General features: G+C 38.2%; 1 protein-coding gene across 2 annotated transcripts in view; it reads right to left on the bottom strand.

The window, feature by feature from the left end:
- Ranbp2 (RAN binding protein 2) overlaps positions 1-21783 on the bottom strand; it is a 65788-nt gene that overhangs the window by 17513 nt on the left and 26492 nt on the right. For both annotated transcript variants that reach the window (XM_042695340.1, XM_042695341.1), the window contains exons 15-23: positions 21601-21747; positions 20247-20426; positions 19869-19952; positions 18290-18425; positions 15568-15662; positions 9576-14340; positions 5435-5620; positions 4692-4784; positions 4002-4180 (exon numbers count right to left, since the gene is read on the bottom strand). In XM_042695340.1, coding sequence (XP_042551274.1) covers positions 4002-4180; positions 4692-4784; positions 5435-5620; positions 9576-14340; positions 15568-15662; positions 18290-18425; positions 19869-19952; positions 20247-20426; positions 21601-21747 — 5865 coding nt within the window. The remainder of the gene's footprint in view (positions 1-4001; positions 4181-4691; positions 4785-5434; positions 5621-9575; positions 14341-15567; positions 15663-18289; positions 18426-19868; positions 19953-20246; positions 20427-21600; positions 21748-21783) is intronic.

Raw genomic sequence — 21783 nt, 5'->3', positions numbered from 1 at the left:
GTGCAAAAAAGCAACAACAACAAAAAACACTTGCTTTTGCTAGGCCCACAGATTATCTCAAAGTAGGAGAACGCCTGGCACCATGGCCTCCATTTTGTATGCCTCTGGTCTAAGCCATTTCCTCTGCAGTCACTTTGCAATCACCTTGATCCTGGGAAAGTTAGAACTGATCAATAATAATTTTATGACAAGGAACTTGAACTGCCCCAAGCAAGACTTTACATCAAAAATTACCAAAGCCGGGCTGGGAAGGTGGCTCAGTGGTAGAGCGCTTGCCTTGCATGCCTGAGGCCCTGGGTTCGATTCCTCAGCACCACATAAGCAAAAAGAAAAAAGCCGGAAGTGGCGCTGTGGCTCAAGTGGTAGAGTGCTAGCCTTGAGCTGAAGAGCTGAGGGACAGCACCCAGGCCCAGAGTTCAGGCCCCACAACCGGACCCAAAAAAAAAAAATTACCAAAGCCAAAAGGGGCTGGATATGACTCAAGTGGTACAGTACCTGCCTAATAAACACTAAGCTGTGTTCCAACCCCAGTACTGTGAAAAGAAAAGGGGGAGGGGGAAGAAAGGGAAAAAGGAATAGAAACTGGAAGGAGGGGAGCAAAGGCAAAAAGGAAATCGTAGGGAGAAGAAATCAATAAAACTTAAACTGGGAGAAAAATCAACACAGATTAATAACAAAATCAATGACAAAACCTGTTTCAATGAGGGGAAGAGCAAGAGTAACGGGGGGGGGGGGGGGGGGGGGGGGGGGGGGGGAGTCGAATCATTGTCAGGTATTGGTGATCTGTGCCAGTATATTCCATGTGAAAGACAACTGGTAAAAAATAAGATTGTAGGCATGGCTCAAGTGGTAGGGCACCAGCCTAACAAAAACAAGGTGCTGAGTTCAAACCCTATCCTCTCCCACAGAGAAACTGTTAAACCTTTAATCAGATAAAATCAGTAAACAGCAGAAAAGAATGGGATATTTCAGTACTAAGCTTATACAAAAGACTAATGGAAGGATTATAAAAACACTACTTTGACAATTCCTTCAGAGTCACAAATTATAGTACTCTATTACAACCATCTATCTACTTATTGTACTTTAAAAATTCTAAAAGAACTCAAGACTTACACAGTTCCACTGGTGAGAATTACCAATCACTTAAGAAGAAACACAATGTTATAGCAGCAGACTGTTAGGTCTGCCCAGGAGAAAAATGGCCCCTTCCCAAAAAACCCCTACCCAGCATTCGTAATCCAGGTAACTGGCATACTTGGGGGCAGTGGAGGTCCTCCAGGCTCTGAGGTTTTAACTGGGGCCACACTTCCTCCCTGCCTTCTCCCTGTATATCAATCTCCATCATCAGTTCTGCCTGGCCCCCTTGCAGCCTTGCCCTTGCCCTTTCCCCTTTTCTTTCCCTTTCCCTGCATCCCTAGTGCAGGAGGCAGTATGCTCTTCCTCCAATAAACTCTTTTTCTGCCTAAACCATGTGACAGTCTCCTTTCAGCTGAAACTTTGTACACAGACCAGCTAAGATCAAGACCACTTTTTAGAAAGGATAAAGTTTACTGGCAACAACCTGAATCAGGCAAGTGCCATAAAGTAGTTCAGAGAAACCATGTTTTTTATGTAAACTGGTTACACACATACACAGACACACACAAAGTGTGTGTGCATGCCCCCCCCCCCAAAAGTCATTAATCAGAAAATCAAAAGTCAGGCAGGGATGACATCAATTACAGGCCAGGTGTGTAATTTCAAAATTACCTCATGGACTTTCTGTTACTGATCCAGATAGCCACCTGCTCTGCCATAAGCTTACATTTTGTCAAAATGGCCTTTGCCGTGAACATAGTTACTAGGAAGTGGTAACATGTTTACTTCATTCACCCCTCTAGTATATAAGTACTATTACCATTGCTGACAAGTGCCTCACACAAAAAGCACCTAGTCTGCTCTCAACCCACATGCCAGCAACGGGGGGGGGGGGGGGGGGGGGGGGGGGGGGTTCGTGCTCTGGCACCAGCACTGGATGCTTGAATGTCCCTTCACTGGGAGGAGTAACTTCACCTGCTTCATTATGACACAATCTCTTTTAGAAAAAGCAGCACAGGAAACTATTTCCCAGTCCACTTAATACACAGTACATGAAAGCTCAAGACAGAAACTGACCAATAACCTTGACTACAAGTCTAAAAGTTCTAATGAAGCAACATATAGGTAAGGTGATAGGGAAAGAAAAGTAATTATTTCTGTGCCAGTCCTGGATGGGAATCTGCTATGCTCTCACATCTCAAATGTTTTTCCCCTGGCATGGCTTACTGACTACCCTCCCTCCAGTGGCCTTCCCAAAATTCTCCAGCCCAGAATCTTAAATCTAAAAGTGAAAAGCACATTCCCCCACACCATCCCCCAGGTGTCTTCACCTGAATTCCTGGAAGTAGGCCCCACCTGGCTAAACCATTAACCTGTACATTAAGTTTGCATAGTAGGTTCCCAGAACCAGGTAAGTGTAAAACAAGGCATGTCTGGAAACTCCTTGAACTCTAGCTACCTGCAGCCTTACCCGACCCAAAACCCTACTTAAAGTCCCTCCAACCCCTTTCCCCCCATTACCCCTCGGGTCTCCAGACCATGCCCAGGTCATCCTGGTGTCCCTCTTCAACTTGCACTAAAGTTGATCTGGTCTGTTGAGGTCAGTTATGTTTTCATACTTCTCTCCTTTGGAGTCTGTCCTTTTTCCCTAACAATCGTGGCTTGAACTTAGGACCTGGGCACTCTACCACTTCAACCACAGCTCCACTTCAGGCCTTTATTTTCCTGGTTAACTGGAGATAATAGTATCAAATATTTTCCTGCTCCGGCCAGCTTCAAACTGGAACCCTCAGAACTCAGCCTCCTGAATAGCTAGGATTACAGGTATGAGCAATCAAACCTGGCTAAAGTAATCAATATTTTTAAAGACCATACTCAGAAATGAGATGAAGGAAAATAGAAAATTTCAAGTAAAAACTGAAAATCAATTGCTCTGATTTAAAAAATCTGAGCAATTACGTCTACTGGCACCATCATCTCCTTTTAGATGTTAGGCTTTCCAAGACACAAAAAGTGCTATATCTATATCTTCTTTTCCTTTGAGATGTTAAGAGCTGCAAACTCTCCACCAACGGATAGAGACAGAAAATGGGAAGATATGTCTGACAAAAGGATGTTCTGAAACTCACCTATTTTCCCTGTGTTTTGGGTGGATCTAGATTAATATCCACAATTAACACAATAATAAACATGGTGTAGGCCCACCAACACATTCTCTGTCATGATTAAGAGATTGCTAAACTCCAAGACCACATATTGTTCTCCAGCTCAGAGTGAATATCCCAGATAACAACTACTATTTTCAGTCTAAATTCCCATGTCCTGTGTAGGAAGCAGGCAATGTTTCTCTTTTCCTTTCCTGTTTCCCTTACTTTATTGTGTTTTACTAACACACATCTTTGCTAAAACTTCTACCTTGTGAAACTATTTTTGCAAGGCGTCTTGAAATGTTTTGCACTGTGGATGTTAAACCGAAGATGGAAAGCTGCGAAAACTTATTGTGTCTTCTCTTTCCTCCAGTGACATTTAAAAAATTTATATAAATCAAACTAAAACATCAATTAAGGCTTAGTGCAGACATGTAAGGTTGGTTTACTAAACATTCTATAAAGCATTTTCATTCACAGAATAAACATCCACCTGACTGTAATAAACATAATTTGACCATAATCAATATGCATTTGAACTCCAAATTTTGAGTGATATGTTAGTGTTCACTGATAACAACCAGTATAATTTTAACTTTCCATGGAAATTTTAGAATAAGTTGGTTTAAGTACAAAGAATCCTGATGGAGTTTTGACTGGTGCCGCCTTAAATCTATAACACTATTGGGAGATTTGATGTTCTATTTTGAGCATCCCAATCCACAAATAGTATGCCTCTAGATCTTTTAATCAACTTGCTAACCCAATTCTTACCTGAGCTTCCTGAACTTTTTGAAGCTCTGATTCAAAGTCTTCCCCATGTCCATTGTCCTCATCAGTATCACTGCATACACCACAAAAAAATGTAGGTGGAAGCTTCAATGTATCTGCTTTTGCCTTCTCTTCAACTGTTGGCTTCTTTTCCCAAACAATAACACACTCTTTCTCATTATCTGAAAATTCCATGTAATACAATATTAGGTCCTCAACGTAATCTACAGAACGAGGTAACAAACCTTGTAAATGTGAATGGAGAACAAGGACCAAAAGACCAGTATTTTTCAACTAACACTATTTTTAGTGGTACTTGGGTATGAACTCAGGGGTTTGTACTTGCAGAGAGGCATTCTACTACTCTGGCCACACCTGAAACCCTTCTCTGCCTTATTTATTTTTCAGATAGGGTTTTGCTTTATTGTGACCAGGGCTATCTTTGGACTACCATGTCCTACCAATGCCTCCCGGGAAGCTGGGATTACAAGAATGTACCACCATACATGGCTTGTCTGTTATGATGAAGTGTTGCCAGGGCTGGCCTAAAATCAGTATCTTCCTGATCTCTACTTTCTGAATAGCTGGGATTATTTTAAAATATTTCAAATCACCATGTCTATATTTCATAAATAATCAGAGTAAAGATTATACTAGATTATACACTGAATTACTTAATTAGGCTGAACATACCTGTTAGATTTTCTTCCAATGGTCTAAATTTTTCTGAATCATCCAGATAGAGTTTTCCATTAAGTTTCTTGACGGCCATTTCAAAATCTTCATCTTAAAGTACAATTGAGTTTTAATAAGTAAATTATAGTTTTAAAGTACAACTGATTTGAATAAATTTTATTAAGTTTTGAAGAGTGTCCTAGTCATAAACCTAGGGATCATCTGCAACTTGATTCTTTCACTCTCCACAGTAAGAAGCAGTCTATTTTGCCATTTCCATACCACTTATTCCTTCCTGTTAGAACTTGAACTTGTGTTCTCCTCATGTGCTCTGCTAACATTTCTGCACAGCTACCAACCTCTTCATCTCACAAATTAATGTTCTAAAGCACTATCAAACTCATCTTGGAATCTTAGCACATGTGTTAAGTGCCCCACCTAAGAACTCTGATATGGCATATAAAATATTCTATTATCAAACTGCCTCGCTTTTTCTTCACCATTAAAACTTGTAGACAATCATGACTACTTTCAATTCCATCAAAACATCTACCAGGCACATGAGAGCCACCCTAAAAAAGGCTTAATGACCTGACATTTTTCCATTATTACATCCATTGACTATTACATAAACATTTAGGGCAAATACTTAACTATAAGGATATTAGTTACAAGTTCTAAAAAGCTCAGGTTTAAATAAACACCTTTCCTAACTATTAAGATCCATAGCAAAGAGTTGATTTAAATAACAACAGATTTACCATCTTCTTCCTCTTCACTAACGTAATCTGGCCTATTCTTATAGCAGAAGAAAGTTGGAGGAAGTTTAAGTTTGGTTGCAAGAGCTTTTTGCTCAGGAGTCGGGGTTAGTTCATAGACAATAAGAACTTCATCATCATCATCATCATCATCTGAGGGAGGATCTGCAGGTTTTTTCTTCTCTTTTGCTGTAACACAAGGAAAAACATGAAAAACCAGAAGCTATAAGGTTACTACTGAGTTCATTAGCCAACTGAAAATAAGTTCTATAAAATTTATCAGTTAAAAGAACATACTGATTTTTTTAAAATTCCATACTTTCACACAAAGCTTTATAATATTAATTAGAATTACCAATCTAATTTAGTATTCTACCAAAACTCAGTAAAGAACACAAATTTTTGACCCCAAAATATATAAATCTTATTTTTATTACTCACAAAAAAGAACTGTGGCTAATTTCTATAGTTTATAAAGTGCTACCACAATCATATTTAGAATACTATAAAATATATAGTTTACAGCAAAACATCCATGCATTTCAAACAACTGAAAAATAAACTTAAATTATAAGCAAAGATTAGTATACTTATGAAATTAATCCAAAATCAACCTTGATTAGTTCATATAAGAAAACTGCTACAGATGACACAGTAATTGGAACCTCATGCAGTTTTGCAGATTTCCAAATGTAATACTATGCAAAATTAAGCCAGACTCTCATCCTATGGGTAATACTGTAAGAATCTGAGAAGATATCTACGACCGAAAACATCTTTCTTCACTTTTTCCCATTTCCTTACCAATAAAAAGGGCAAAAAATTAGGAGAAAAGCAATTTTATATACCATCTGTTAGATCTATTCAGAATTTCTAGCCATATGCTAGTGGCTCACCCCCATAATCCTAGCTACTCAGGAGGCTGAGCTCTGCGGATCATGGTTCGAAGCTATCCCTGGTAGGAAAGTCCATGAGGGTCTTATTTCCAGCTAACCACCAAAAAGCTAGAAGTGGAGCTGTAGTTCAAGTGGTAGAGTGTTAGCCTTGAGCACAAAAGCTCAGAGAGACAGTGCCCATTCTTGGCACCAAAAAAAAAAGGTAAATCAATTTTAAAAAATTAAAAAATAACAGTAATTTCTATCCTAAAGGATCTTTAAGTTTAAAATAATCCAGTCACGAACCATGCTATGTACCAAGAAGAGTTAGAAGAACAATTCTCTAGAACAACACTGTCTAAGATAATAGCCTTGTCATATATGCATGGCTATTTAACACTTTTAAAAGAGGGCTAAACATATTGAGATGTAAGTGTAAATAAATACATTGGAGTCTAAAGACTTGGAATGAAAAAAAATGTGAATACTTCAACAATTTTTATATTGATTAAAAGTTGAGATGATATCTTGCATATGTAGATTAATATAATATTAAAATTGGTTTCACATTAAACTGGTATTTTATACATATGAAACAAATCAAATATATTAAAATTTATTTTATGCTGGGCGCTGGTGGCTCACACCTGTAATCCTAGGAGGCTGAGATAAAGGATCGTGGTTCAAAGCCAGCCCAGGCAGGAAAATCCAAGAGACTCTTATCTCCAACTAACCAACAGAAAACCGGAGTGGCATTGTGGCTCAAGAGGTGGGGTGCTTGCCTTGAGCTAAAGAGCTAAGGGATAGCACCCAGAGTTAAGCCCCACAATCAATAACAACAAAAATAAATAAATTTCATGTTTTTCTTTATACCATCTGTGTCTTTTTTTTTTCCTTTTCTATTTTTCCTTTCTTTTTTTCCTTTCCTTCATCTGTGCCTTTTTATATTTTATTTTGTTTCACTTTGGGCCAGACCCTGGGCCAGGGTCTGGGCACTATCCCTGAGCTACTTTTTGCTAAAGGCTGCTGTTCTATCACTTAAGCCACAGCTCTACTTCTGGCTTTCTAGTTGTTAACTGGAGAGAAGAGTCTACTGGACTTTGCTGCCTAGGCTGGCTTTGAACTATGATCTTCAGATCTCAGCCTCCTAAGTAAATAGAATTACAGTCATGAGCCACAGTCATCCAGACATATTTGATGTTTCGTGTAGCTACTATAAATATTTTGATTACATACACAAATCATGTTATTTCTCTTGGATGAGATACTGCAACTAGAACTAGAGCTGATGCTTTTCAAAGGATAAACATGCCCTTCTCCATTATCAACAAAAACCTAAATTTTCTGGCTAGGGATACTAATGGGGCACTACAACAGAGACATATTAAGTCAGACCTCTCTAAACCTGTTTTTCCATGTCTACAGTTTTCAAGTTTATAGTCCTTTAGGACTATGATACTAACAAATTCCAAACTAAACCTCTGTTTTGCAGTAACTCATTAATAAACTAGTCATAATCCAAGGGATTCTTAAACTAGAGTGGACAGAAATTGTATACAAGTATATATACACTTTTCCATTGTGTCCATATAATTTACCAAAGATTGCATTTTCAAGAATCAAAGTTTCTAAGAGCTTCCTTGGCTAGTAGTAATTGGTGTAATTTAAAAATAAAGATCCCAGTACCAGTGGCTGTAATCCTATTCTAGAAGATGAGATCTGAATTCAAGTTTCAAAGCCAGCCCAGACAGAAAAGTCTGTAGACTCCACCTCCAACTAACCACCAGAAAGCCACCAACTGTAAGCAAGAAAGGCAAAGGAAAAGCTAAAAGCCCTGAGTTCAAGCCCCAAAACTAGCTCTAAAAAAGTATCAAGGGGCCCACAAAAAAAAAAATCAGGAACTATCACCCAACTGCTGTACTTGCTCAGCATACTTAGTATGTAATACCAGATGATGATTTTAAGTATGAAGGTGTTTAAGAGATTCCACTTTCCTGTTGTTCCAGTCTAGTAGAAATACTTAAAACAAAAAAATCTGTACTACCTATATAATATACAAGCTATACAATGACGGTTGTTAAAAATGCAAATTCAGTATTTTTCTAAACCATATACAAAAAGAAATACCTATAAGGATCCAGAACTAGCCAGGCACTGGTGACTCACGCCTGTAATCCTAGCTACTCAGGAGGCTGAGATCTGAGGATCATGGCTCAAGTGGCAGAGCACTCGCCTTGAGCTGAAGAGCTGAGGGACAGTACCCAGGCCCAAAGTTCAAGCCCCATGACCACAAAAAAAAGGGGGGGAAGGATCCATAACAATGTAACAATATATTCTGCTGCCATCATGTTTAAATATTGGCAGATATTAGCGGCTAAAGACAAGAGTTAGATAAAACATAGGTCTTCATTTAAGCAGAGTTGTAAACAACAAAGCAATAAAGCACAGAGCAGAAAAAAATCCAAAATATGTAGTAATGAGAAAACATAGCATTTGCTTTTTTAATAAAATTACTTAAGGGTGTTCTACAACAAATGAAAAGGTTCGGTGCTTAAAATGACATTCTTTAACATGCATACTGTAGTGTTAAATACTTTATTTCATACAGCCACAGTTATTTTGCTAAGGACTACCAGCTGCTAGTTGCCTCATACTAAGAATGCTAATTCTATACCTTCAGGCTGTGAGGATGGGGTGCTGGTCCAAAAGGCCATTGGATTGGATTTAAAAAGGTTAAAATTAAATCCTAGAAAATAAAGAGTGTTTCACTTTTGAACATCCTAAAGGAAACAAAGTGAATATGACTTTAAAATATAAAACTAGAATTATACCAATCTGCTTGGCTCATATTTTCCATTTATTCCTCTGGTCTCATTTTTTGATCATTTAACAAATAGTGCCTTATTACTATGGACATCTTAACACTACATCCTTGGAGTGACAAGGAAGGAACACTGAAGAATAACCACCTGAAAACCTTGAACGAATGATCATAATTTTAGTATGTATACCTGTGCAATATTGGGCTCTTCTCCACTTTTTCATAATATGAACATTTTGTAATATTGAAATCTCATACAACTTACACAGCATCTGTTATTTGTTGTACAGTTACAGGTAAACTTATTTAGAGAGGAGCAAGTCCACTCAAATACTTGTTGGGTGTTCATACATCCATTTGTATGACTAACATATCAGAATCCTATAAGGAATCTGCATCAAAATGAACATTAAAACAAAAAGGGGCTTGGGCCTAACTGAAGACTTACCCTTTTCTGGTGTTTTAAATGTGTAAGTAGTTGAAGACTCTTCTTTTGGAAAGGAAACAAAGAGATTTTTGACTCTGCCATCTGAAGATTGTTGCATATCAGACTTCTGTGACTGTTCACATTTGTTAGGCTCCATTTTCAATTCAGATCCATTCTGGACTACTGAACCAGTTTCACTATTCTTCAAAGGTGCATTAAAACTAAATCCAAACAAAGACCCAGTGGCTGAACTGTTGCCAAATGCAAATGGTTTTGTCTTTTCACTACTAAAAATGCTTTTAACAGACTCTGAGCCAAATACAAACTTTGGAGGAGAAACTACTGCTTTTGGTGTTGTTTCAGTTGTACTAGACACTTCTCCAACTTCTGAAGTTGTATCTGCTACGTCGTCACTCTGAATTAAATCTGTCCTCTCTCTTGTGGTTTCTTCTAAAACAGCTACAGCAATTTTGCCACATGGGGACTCTCTAGGAGTGCCTGAACGAGAAACATGAGGTGTTATCAAAAAATTTTTCTCTTGGGCTGTTTTTGCCTCATCAAATACTTTCTTAAATGAGTCTGCGACATCCTGTAGTTTAAAACGGACAGCTAAATGTTCTACTTTTCGTTCTCCATCTGCAAAATCACATGCAGTCCATACCCACACTCTCTCTGTCCCTTTCATATTTTGCAAAGTCATGTCTGGAGTTATTCTGTGGTTGGCGCAAAGTTTTAATACCTGATCTCTTCTCATCACTATGCGAACCTGCTTACTGTCATAATTCTGTAAGATCTTTATATCACCAATACCTCTTTCTTTCCATTGAGCAACATCTTTATCATATCTATAGAGTTTTGCTCTGTGACTAAAAACAATTTGTTCATTTTCCTCACCACTGGATACTTCAACTAGATCAGGTAAAGGTACAACAGGTTCAAAGTACTGCCCATCTCGCTCTTCTTCTTGAGTAACATCAGATTCTTCATCAGTGCCAATTGAAGTCCCACTCTGATTCAACTTGGCAGGAGACTTAGATGGACTCAAAGCAGATTTAAAGCTAAAGTTAAACCCTGTTGTAGACTCACCAAAGCGGAAGAGGTTTTTTCTCACAGGGCTGTTTGCCAATGGAGAAGCATGTACTGAACTACTGCTTACGCTGTCATCCAAAGCATCTTCCCTTAAGTCATAGTTATCCCATTCTAAAGTGGGCCCAGTGTTTTCAGGATTTGGCTTGACTGCTGTGTCTGAAGCAGCACTGGTGGTGCCTGCACCTGAATTCTGACTCTCTTCATCGGTGACTTTTGTTTGATCATTTGTCAAAAATGTTTTGAAATCTTTCAGTCCACTCTTCATTTCCTCAGCTCTCTGTATTAACTTGGCAGCTCTGCCAGTATCTACAAGTTTATGGGGCGTTTGAAGTGGAATATCCAATAGAAGTCGCTGGCATTCTTCAAATTTCTGCTTGAATTCTTCAGCTAGCTCTGGTGTCTTAAATTTTGCTGCCAGCTGCTCCAGTTTGGCATCACCATCAGAAAAATCACTAGCTAGCCACATCCATGCTCTATCTGACCCAGAAAGAGGCTTCAGGTTCATTGTAGTTGTTATCCAATGATTGGCACATACTTTTAATACTTGTTCTCTTCGCATTAGCATCCTTAGTTTGCCATTGACTTCATTTTTGAGAATTTTTAAGTTCCCCAAACCCCTTTCTTTCCACTGACTTATTTCAGCATCAAATCTAAATAATTTTACCCGCTGTGAATACAGAACTTTTTCATCTTCTTCTCCTGTCACAAGTTCTACTTTTTCAGGCATTTGTACTACAGGTTCAAAATGGATGTCATCATTGTCCTCAGTCTTATAGGCATCATCATCTTTCTCGAGGTCAGCAGAAGTGTTGGCTTTGTCAGACACTTTACCACTTTGTGACGAGAATAATTTCTCTCCTGCACCTGAAAATCCTTTGAAATTAGGGTCTTTCTTGCCAAATTGAAATCCTTCTCCTGAAGTTGATTTTGCCAGATCTGCAAAGGTAAAAGTGCTACTTGTTTGACCAAAAATCACACCACTACCATTCTTCTGGTTACTGACATCCTGAGCCTGAAAACCAGCATCATTTTCAGGAGACTTTTCACTCTTCTTCTCTTGACTTCCCTGTTCCTGAATACCAAACTTAAAACCATCAGCAGATGGAGGGATGGAAAAACTAAATCCTTCTTTTATTGACTTAAATTCTGTATTAGAAGAACCCTGAAGTGAAAATGAAGGTGTACTTTCTTGATCCACATGCCCAAATTTAATTCCTTGTTTTGAAATGCCAAATTTAAAAGTTCCCACCTGACCTCCAGAAGATTCACTTAACTTTGTTTTTGAGCCCATTGTGAAGGCTGAAGGAGCTTCTGCAATAGGTTTATGAGTTGGTTTGGAGGCATCACAAGCCACACACTTTAAGGAAGAAATCTCATTTTGTACAAAGCAAACACTACAATCCCACTGTCCTTCCTTTTTGGTGAACATTCCTTCAAATCCATTCTTTGTGGATTTGCTTATCTCTGAAGAGGCAGGAAGTGAAGGCGTAGACTGATTTTGTTTACTTGGATTCTGACAAGCAATACAATGGGTAGCACTTGCTTCATTTCTTACTAAACATGAACTACAATCCCACTGTCCTTCCTTCTTGGTGAATATTCCTTCAAACCCACTCTTTGGAGCCTTGCTTATCTCTGAAGTACCAAACTTGAAAGAGGTAGAAGCTGGAACAGCAGAAGATAAAGGTATTGGTTGAGCAGGATTCTGACAAGCAACACATTTAGTAGCATTTGCTTCATTTCGCACTGCACATGTACTACAATCCCACTGTCCTTCCTTCTTAGTGAACATTCCATCAAACCCACTCTTTGGAGTTTTACTTATCTCTGACGTACCAAACTTAAAAGAGGCTGATGCTGAAACTGAAGGAGTAGGTAGATTCTGAGTTCTTAGATTCTGACAGGCAACACATTTTGTAGCACTTCCTTCATTTTGTACCAGGCATTCTCTGCAATCCCACTGCCCTTCCTTTGTAGAAAACACAGATCTGATATCACTGTTACCAGACTTAGAAAGATCTCCCTGACCAAATTTAAAAGAAGCTTGAGCAAACGAAGATCCACTTTTGTTAGCAGACTTTGTGTTTTGACATGCAATGCATTTAGATACAGCAGGTTCATTTCTTACTAAACAAATACTGCAATCCCAGTGACCTTCTTTCTTTGCAGTTATTAATGCAAATCTATCTTGAGCATTTTCTGGGCCAGTTTTAGAAGCAGAACCAGTTTCTACCAATGGTTGGCCTAGGAGCTCTTTACTGCTTGGGTTTATATTTTGGCAGGATATACACTTCTTAGCAGTTGCAGCATTTCTTAATGAGCAGCTATTACAATGCCACCAAGACCCTTCTTTCTTTGCAACTTGAAATTCAAAATTTACATTCCCAGCATCAGACTTACAAATATCCTTATCATGAGTTGTAGATTCTTTTGCGATTCTGACAGTCTGATTTGATGGGATGGCTACATTTGTTCCAGAGGATTTTAAAATGCTCTGGGCCTCTTCAAATTTGCACTTAAAAAGTGCTGCCTCCTCAGGAGTTTTGAATCTAATTGCAAGCTGTTCTGGTTTTGGCAACTCATCTGCATAATCAAGGGCATGCCATACAAAAGACTTGTCTGATCCAGCATTTGGTGTCAGTTTCATATCAGGACTGATATAATGGTTTGCACAAATTTTTAATACTTGCTCTCGTCTCATTAGAAGGCGAATTTTACCAGATGTTTTATGCCTTAGTATTTTTACATTGCCTATCCCACGCTCCTTCCATTCTTTGGATTCTCCATCAAAACGGAATAACTTTGCACGGTTGCAAAAGAATTCTTCTTCATCTTCCTCACCAGTTTTCACCTCAATCTTATCAGGAAGAGGTACCACAGGCTCAAAGTGAGGGCCATCATCATCCTCATCTCCATGGGCACTTCCTCCATCTGTTTCATGACTTTTATTTGCCAACTCTGGAGCAGGTGTTCCAAATATAGATTTCCCTGGACCATGGAAAGTAAACATTTCATCATTTCGACGAAAACCAGAATTCTTCTGCTGATTTGGCCCCATGTTTTCTGTAAATGAGATTCCAGATACATTTTTACTTCCAAAATTAAATGTATTTCGAGGTCCAATACTTTGACCAGGAATTGCTTTTGGTCCACTATAGCCATCTCCTTGCAAAGGTTTATCTGAAGTCAGGAGACCTAAAAGGCTTTCACTGTTACTATAAGTAGAAGGAGGAGGATGTGTTACAACCTGTGGTGAAGAAAATGTAAAGTCACCGTCATTTGATTTGAAGTTTGAGTTAAACTTAAAAGGAGTTGGCTGTGTTGTATGTGTTCCTGTTGTCAAAGATGGCCTTAATCCTTCACCCGGCATGGGCTGAACAAAATTAGTTTTTCCAAATTCTATAACCTTGGATTCTGCAGATCTTGTAGCATGAGCTGCAACTAGAGGTTTAGTGAAATATCCTGGTTCTGGCAATGGAGGATTTGTGCTTGTTTGTTGAACATTATAATTGAAGTAGTCATCACCCCTGGGTGATAGAATTCCTGTTGCAGGAGACTCAAAACGCAATGGAGGACCATACAGCTCCTGTGAGAACATACAAGCTGATGAGCTTTGCACTGGTGGTGTGTGCATTTGCTGTGAATAGGCATAAATATGTTGCTGGGGTGGAAGCCTATTCATGCCATAAACTGGACCCTAAAAGAAAAAAATTAAAATATTTTGTAGATTGCTTAAAAAACTAGATAGAAATCAATTCTCACAAACTTCAAACTGAGTATTAAATAAAAGAAAGAGAACATTTATAAGATTATCTCTTTGTTGCTTTGTATGTCCCTCCCCCACAGTATAACCCCTGCTTTCACTATATTTGATGCCAGTATAACTTGTGGAGGAGATGGGGAAAAACTAGTTGTTTAAGGATACAGGTGGACCTGTTGCAACAATGAGAAGTACAAGTTGACATGTCGAAAACGAGCTTTACAATGTTGGTGCGGGGGCGGGGGGGGGGGGGGGGGGGGGGAGAAGGATTGGGATTGGGGGGAGGCTGGGAAGGGATGTGAAGGGTAAACCAAAGGAGGAGGCTGCAATGCTTGGTAAGAAATGTACGCATTATCCTGCCCATGTAATTGTAACCCCTCTGTACAGTATGTTCACAAATAAAATTAAATTAAATTAAAAAAAAAAAAGAAAGAGAACATTAGGATATTTACCATTAAGAAGGTATCGCCACAAAAATGCCTGCATACATACTTAGGATATAATGAAAATTAACTGATATAGCATCATCTTTTATTGATGAACAATTTATCAAATGATATTAACAGTGATGAACACTAACAATTATTGAGCATTTATTAATATGCCAAATAGGCACTGTTATAAACAGTTTAATACACTCAAAAATACTATATAAGATACTTTCTTCATTTTACGTATGAAGTGTATGACATACAGTCTCTCTTTAAGCCCTCATATTCAACTCCTGTTGTAATACCAGGTGTTTATTCACCAGTTACTAAATACACTAGGCCTAGAATTACCAAATAATCATTCAGCAAGGAAATTATACTTGTATTTCTATCAAAACTGAATGATAATACCACTGACAACATTACTACTCCCATCTTTTAAAATATTGAATGTTTATACCTATTTTAGCAACACTAAAATAATGTCATTAACTTCTGTATCTGGAAATGAACTTGAAATAACTGTCATAAGCTTTGAATACCTTTTAATACTGAACTACTTTCTTGAATTTCTTTAAAAGAAGCCTAAATAATCAAAAATGAAATAATGCCATGGCTCAAGTAGTGAATCATCTGCCTAGCAAGCTTCAGGCTGTAGTACAAACCACAGTACTAGCAAAAGACAAAATAAAATTAGCAAAAGTTATAAATGCATAAATTATTCCTTTGTTACCTTTGGAGGAGTAACATTGGCTGCTGGTCTCAGAAGATACTGGGAATTATATGCTGGTGACTGGCTATAGTATACTGAAGGACCAGTAGTTGCAACTGAAGGAAAAAGAGGAAAATGAAGAAAACATTGTTAATGTTCCTACAGTTAAGGCTATGTAGGCAAGAATACAAATACAATAGTAATAAAAATCAAAGATGATTTGACTGCATGTAATTTTTTAAAATTTTTATATGCCATCAGGTGATAAAACAGAAGAAAAAAAAACTGGTAAATATGACACAAAAATCAAGAAAGTAGCACTGCTATGGTAAAGAAGAACAAGCACTTAACAATTATTTAGAAAGGAAAGGAGAAGGGAATAGAATTTCCAATCTTCCAAAAAGATGTAAAAGTAAGGTCACATTCAACATTAGAAATAATGAAAATAATGCCGGGCGCTGGTGGCTCACGCCTGTAATCCTAGCTACTCAGGAGGCTGAGATCTGAGGATCGCGGTTCAAAGCCAGCCCGGGCAGGAAAGACCGTGAGACTCCTATCTCCAATAAACCACCAGAAAACCGGAAGTGGCGCTGTAGCTCAAGTGGTAGAGCGCTCGCCTTGAGCTGAAGAGCTGAGGGACAGCACCCAGGCCCAGAGTTCAAGCCCCACGACCGACAAAAAAAAAAAAAGAAATAATGAAAATACAAGTAACAAAGGATTTAAGAACCAATCTACCGGGGCTAGGAAGGTGGCTCAGTGGTAGAGCGCTTGCCTTGCATGCATGAGGCCCTGGGTTCGATTCCTCAGCACCACATAAGAGAAAAAAAGCCGGAAGTGGCACTGTGGCTCAAGTGGTAGAGCGCTAGCCTTGAGCTGAAGAGCTGAGGGACAGTGCCCAGGCCCAGAGTTCAGGCCCCACAACTGGACCATTCCCCCCCCCACACACACACAAAAAAAGAACCAATCTACCTTATGCGCTCAAGGTTATAAAGCCAGTCTCAAAACACTCCAAGAAGGTGCTGGGAAGGTGGCTCAGTTGTAGAGTGGTTGCCTTGCATGCATGAGGCCCTGGACGCTGTTCCTCTGCTCTTCAGCTCAAGGCTAGCGCTCTACCACTTGAGTCACGGCGCCACTTCCGGCTTTTTTTCTTTTTTTGCTTATGTGGTGCTGAGGAATCAAACCCAGGGCCTCATGCATGCAAGACAAGCGCTCTACCACTGAGCCACCTCCCAGCCCCAATCCGTGGGCTTTCTATTGATCTTGGGAGCTATGTCCTTTGCCATGCAGAAGCTCTGCAATTTCATGCAATCCCATTTGTCTAACCTTTCTTTGATTTGTTGTGTTTCTGGGTCTCTATTAAGAAAATTTTGGCCTGTGCCAAGGAGACCTAGGGTTTCTCCTATTTCTTCCTGTAATATTTTCAGAGTGTCTGCTTTGACTCCAAGGTCTTTGATTCATTTGGAGTTGATTCTGGTGCAGGGAGATATATAAGGTTCTAGCTTTAGTTTTCTACAAGTGATTAACCATTTTTGCCAGCACCATTTACTAAAGAGGCTCTTTCTTCCACTCTAAGTATTCAGATGTTGTTTTCTTTCTTGCAATTGTTTCTAACATATTTACAACATGATTTCTTTGTTGCTTTGTATGTTCCTCCCCCACGGTATAACCCCTGCTTTCATTGTATTTGATGTTGGTATAATTTGTGGAGGGGAAGGGAAAAAACAAATTGTTTAAATAGGGATACAGGTGGGCCCATTGCAACAATGAGATAAAGACATTATGTCGATAAACTTTACAACTTTTGGGGGGGGAGGGGATGGAGGGGATGGGAAGGGGAAACAAAGGAGGAGGCAACAATGCTTGATAAGAAATGCACTCATTACCTTGCCCATGTAATTGTAACTGCTCTGTACGGTATTTTCACAACTAAAAAAAAAAAAACCTCATGCTTTTTTTCCTTCTGATATTTCAAGTAAGATTAACTAGTATAGTACTGCATATACTCAATAAAATTACTCTCCAGTGATTTAAGCTCTTAATTAGGATAATATATTGGCTAATGTTTCAATTTAAAGGAAGATTCCATTTCAGACTCAGCTCATCTGAAATGTACTTTAAGACACTTCAGAGGACTGGTAATATGGCTTAGTGGTAGAATGCTTGCCTAGCATGCGAAGTCCTGGATTCAATTCCTCAGTGCCACATAAACACAAAAAACTGTGGCTCAAGTGACAGAGTGCTAACCTTGAGCAAAAAAAGCTCTGGAGACAATGCCCAGGCCCTGAGTTCAGGCCCCAGGACTGGCCAAAAAAAAAAAAAAAAATACAGATATTGGCATGTGTATAAAAAACAGAGAAGGTGATTTCAGCCAGATGCCAGTGGCAATTAGAACTCAAGAGGCTTAAATCTGAGGATCACGGTTCAAAGCAAAGTCTCTGGGATAAAATTCCAAGAGACTCTTATCTCCAATTAACTAACAGAAAGTTAGAAGTAGAGACGGTGTTTTAAGTGTTAGAGCACCAGCCTTCAGGTGACAAAGCCAAGCACAGGTTCTGAATTCAAGTCCCACTACTCGTACCAAAAAAAGAAAGAGAGAGAAAGCGAAAGAAAGCGGGGGGGGGGGGGGGGGGGGGAGGGAGAGAGAGAAAGACAGAAGCTGATTTCACAAGTTATTTATTTACATGAGGAAGAAAAAGGGAGAGTAATTTCACTGTATTTTGGGGGAGATCTATTGCTAATTCACCTGTTAGAGGAGCTCCATGAAAAGACTGAGACCCTTGATATCCATCAGGCACTGAATCTGGTCCATAATTCTCTGTGGGCCAACGATGAGGAGATGCCGAATTACTGCTATTTAGTTTCAATTCCTGCATTTCTTTCTGTTGGAACAACAAAATAATATTAAACATTTAATAACATATTAGAAACAGTATCGGAGAAAATAAAACTACTTCTCTATTCCTTAGTAGCATCTAGCAATGTTATTTACCAATTCTAATCTAAAAACTAGATAGCTCCTAAAATCTCATCTCCATTTCCACTCTATACTTGCTTAATCTTTATTAGTCATTAATGGTATCTTGTCAATAGCTCTGAACCTGTAATCTGGGCTATAATCATAATTTTAAAGATTCAAACTGAAAAATGTAAAATTTTACTTCAGGGGCTGGGAATGTGGCTTAGTGGTAGAGTGCTTGCCTAGCAAGCATGAAGCCCTGAGTTTGATTCCTCAGTATCACATAAACAGAAAAAAGCTGGAAGTGGCACTATAGCTCAAGTGGTAGAACACTTGCCTTGAGCAAAAGAAGCTCAAGAACAGTGCCCAGGCCCTGGGTTCAAGCCCCAGAACTGGCAAAAAAAAAAAAAAAATTTGACTTCAAATTTTCTTACTTTATAGATAACAAGAAAGAAGAAAAGAGTTGCTAAGCTTGTCCACAATTCCACTGTAGGAAAGAGAAACACTGTGCCAAGCACAATTCACTTTAACTACATACTATATAAAAGATTTTGGTCAGGGGAAAAAAAAAGAAAAGAAAAAGAAAAAAACAACTGGAACAAAATCATTAATCAGGGATGAAATCCATAATAGCTCCAGGCTTTCAAGGCTCATTTACATCTCTAAAACATGTCAGGTGTACAAAACCTATATGCTAAGTACTTAGGTAATATCACAGGTTACACAAAGTGAGCATATAAATCTATTATAAATTCAAAAGTTCATCAAAATATATTTTTAGCCATACACTGCTGAATTCACCATAGTAATCACCACAAACCAGAATTTCCTTGGTATAACTTCCGAAGTATGAGTAATTTAGTTCTTGCCAATGAACATGAAAACATATCTATTCGTACTTCCAATTCCAAACAAAGGCCCTGAGAGTGCTACAGTATAAAAGTTATATATACAAGACTAATTTTCTTACATAATTAAAATTCAGACAAAATCATTTTAAGAAATTAAAACAATAAACTTTTGAAGGTTAGATCATTTTTCAATTCCTAGACATAAATTTAATACTTCACCCACAGCCAAGCTAAGAATAAGGTACAATTAGTATATTTCAATATTTTAATTCAATCTCTTGAGAATCTCCTGAGGTGTTCTGGGTAAAAATATTTTTGAAGAACTCACATTTGGGAGGAGGCAAACATAGAGATAATTCCAAAAATATGGTAAAGGTGAAAAGAAATGTATGAAAAACATGGCATGATCATTCCTATATTGATAGCAAGGGATTAATTAACCACCTTTAAGAAAGTAAGGAAGTGCTAAGGGAACAATCTTTGAATAAGAATATTCAATAAATTAAGTGGCTTACCTTAATGGCTTCTACTTGTTGGCAAATCATTTTTAGTAAAGAATTTTGATCTTCTGCCCATCGAGGTGGTGTTTTGGGAGAATACTAAAAATGTAACAATAATAAAACAGTACTTAAGACATTTAGAAAAAAAATACATTTTATAATGTACCAATTCATTTTTTTTGTTTTCTGCCATTACTGGGGCTTGAACTCAAGGCCTGGGCACCATCCCTGAATTGCAACTCCACTTTTTGCATGTTAATTAGGGAGTCTAACGGACTTTACTACCCAGGCTGGCATGAAACTCAAGATCCTCAGATCTCAACCTCCTGAATGGCTAAGATTATACCCATGAGCTACTGGCACTCAATTCTGATTCATCTGTTTCCAACTTACTTTGTAACTTTTACTTGGTGACAGAGAATACTTGGTAGGAGATTGTGTAGAATGTTTAATTTCTAAATCTGTATTTCGTAAACAACCATTTTTATAAAGAGGACCTCCTTCACTATAGTCTTCAAGTTCCTGCATGACCGAGTTAAGCATCTCTTTAACAGACTCCAAGGGCACAGGCAACTAAAAACAAAAAGCATTAGTCAAAGGTTTTAGTTTGTAAAATTTAAGAATCCAAAATAAATACAATGATTCTATTTTAATAATTGGTTTGCATTTTCTTTGCTTTTTTTGTTCTTTTTGGAAACAGCCATGTAGCTCAAGTTGGCCTTAAAACTCTCAGCCCTTCCAATTCAGCCTCCTAGTGCTGTGCTGGTATTAAAGCAGTATACCATCACACGCAGCTACATTTTCTAGTTTGTGTACCTGCCAGTACTAAGACTTGAACTCAGGGCCTCACTCTCTCACTTAGCTTTTTCACTCAAGGCTGGCACTCTCACCATCTGAGTCACAGTTTCACTTCTGCCTTTTTGCTTGCTAACTAGAGATGAGTGTCTCTCATTTTTTCTGCCTAAGTTGGCTTCGAATCTCCATCCTCATTTCAACCTCCCGAGCAGCTAGAATTACAAGTGTGTGCCACCAGGACCAAGCTATTTTCTTAGACATTCCTAGAGAATATACCATGTATAGCTGAGTAAGCAACTGCATAAGATCTTTGTGAAATGAGAATTAGTATTCAAATAACTATCATCCCACCACTTATATTACCATACCCAAACTTGTTTCTTCTTTCTTCTATTGTGATAGCCTCCTCTTTCTATATCTGAATTGAATTTCTCCCTGAAATACTTTACTTTAAAAAACACATGTAAAACTATGTATACTCTAGTCTTCTGACTCTAAAATCGATGTTGCTTCTGTAAACCTTAACAGTAGAGGTATATAAACCTGACATGCTTTTCCACATGAGCAAATTATTAAGTTTTTTAAGTGGTTTTTTGTTGTGGCAATGGTGGTGGCTTGGCTTGCTTTTTAACTCAGGACTTCCTGCTTCACAGGAAGGCATCCTACCATTTCAACCATGCTTCCAGCCCTCTAAATGATTTTGGCTGTAAGAAAAAACTGTATGTCTACTTCAGAAACATTTTCTAATTCTTCAAGTATTTTTGTAAGAAATACATTACCAAGTATGAAAACAAATCAAACCTAAGACAATGTAAAGTTTTATACTCTTTCTCACTCTCTCAATCTCTCTCTCTCTCTCCTCTATACCTCTCCTAATAAGGCACTGCTAAATGATAAATCTGTTACCAGTTACCAACAATACTAAATTATATACAACAACCAGCCAACTTACTTTCTGGACTACTGAAAGATTTGAATCACTATCATCTAAAATCTTTATTAGGTAGTCTCTGGTCTTTCTCAGATAATTTTTGCACTCTTCTTGTTCTTCAGGAGAAAGGGCATCATTTTCAATGTCTTCTGCTTTCCTGTGAAAAATCTATACAAAGACAGCTTTTATAAGTGCAATTTTCAA

This window comes from Dipodomys spectabilis, unplaced genomic scaffold (genome assembly GCF_019054845.1).
Source record: "Dipodomys spectabilis isolate Male_0828 unplaced genomic scaffold, ASM1905484v1 ptg000187l, whole genome shotgun sequence".
Lineage (NCBI taxonomy): Eukaryota > Metazoa > Chordata > Mammalia > Rodentia > Heteromyidae > Dipodomys > Dipodomys spectabilis.
Note: the sequence above shows the minus strand (reverse complement) of the source record. Positions and strands in the feature narration are given on the sequence as shown.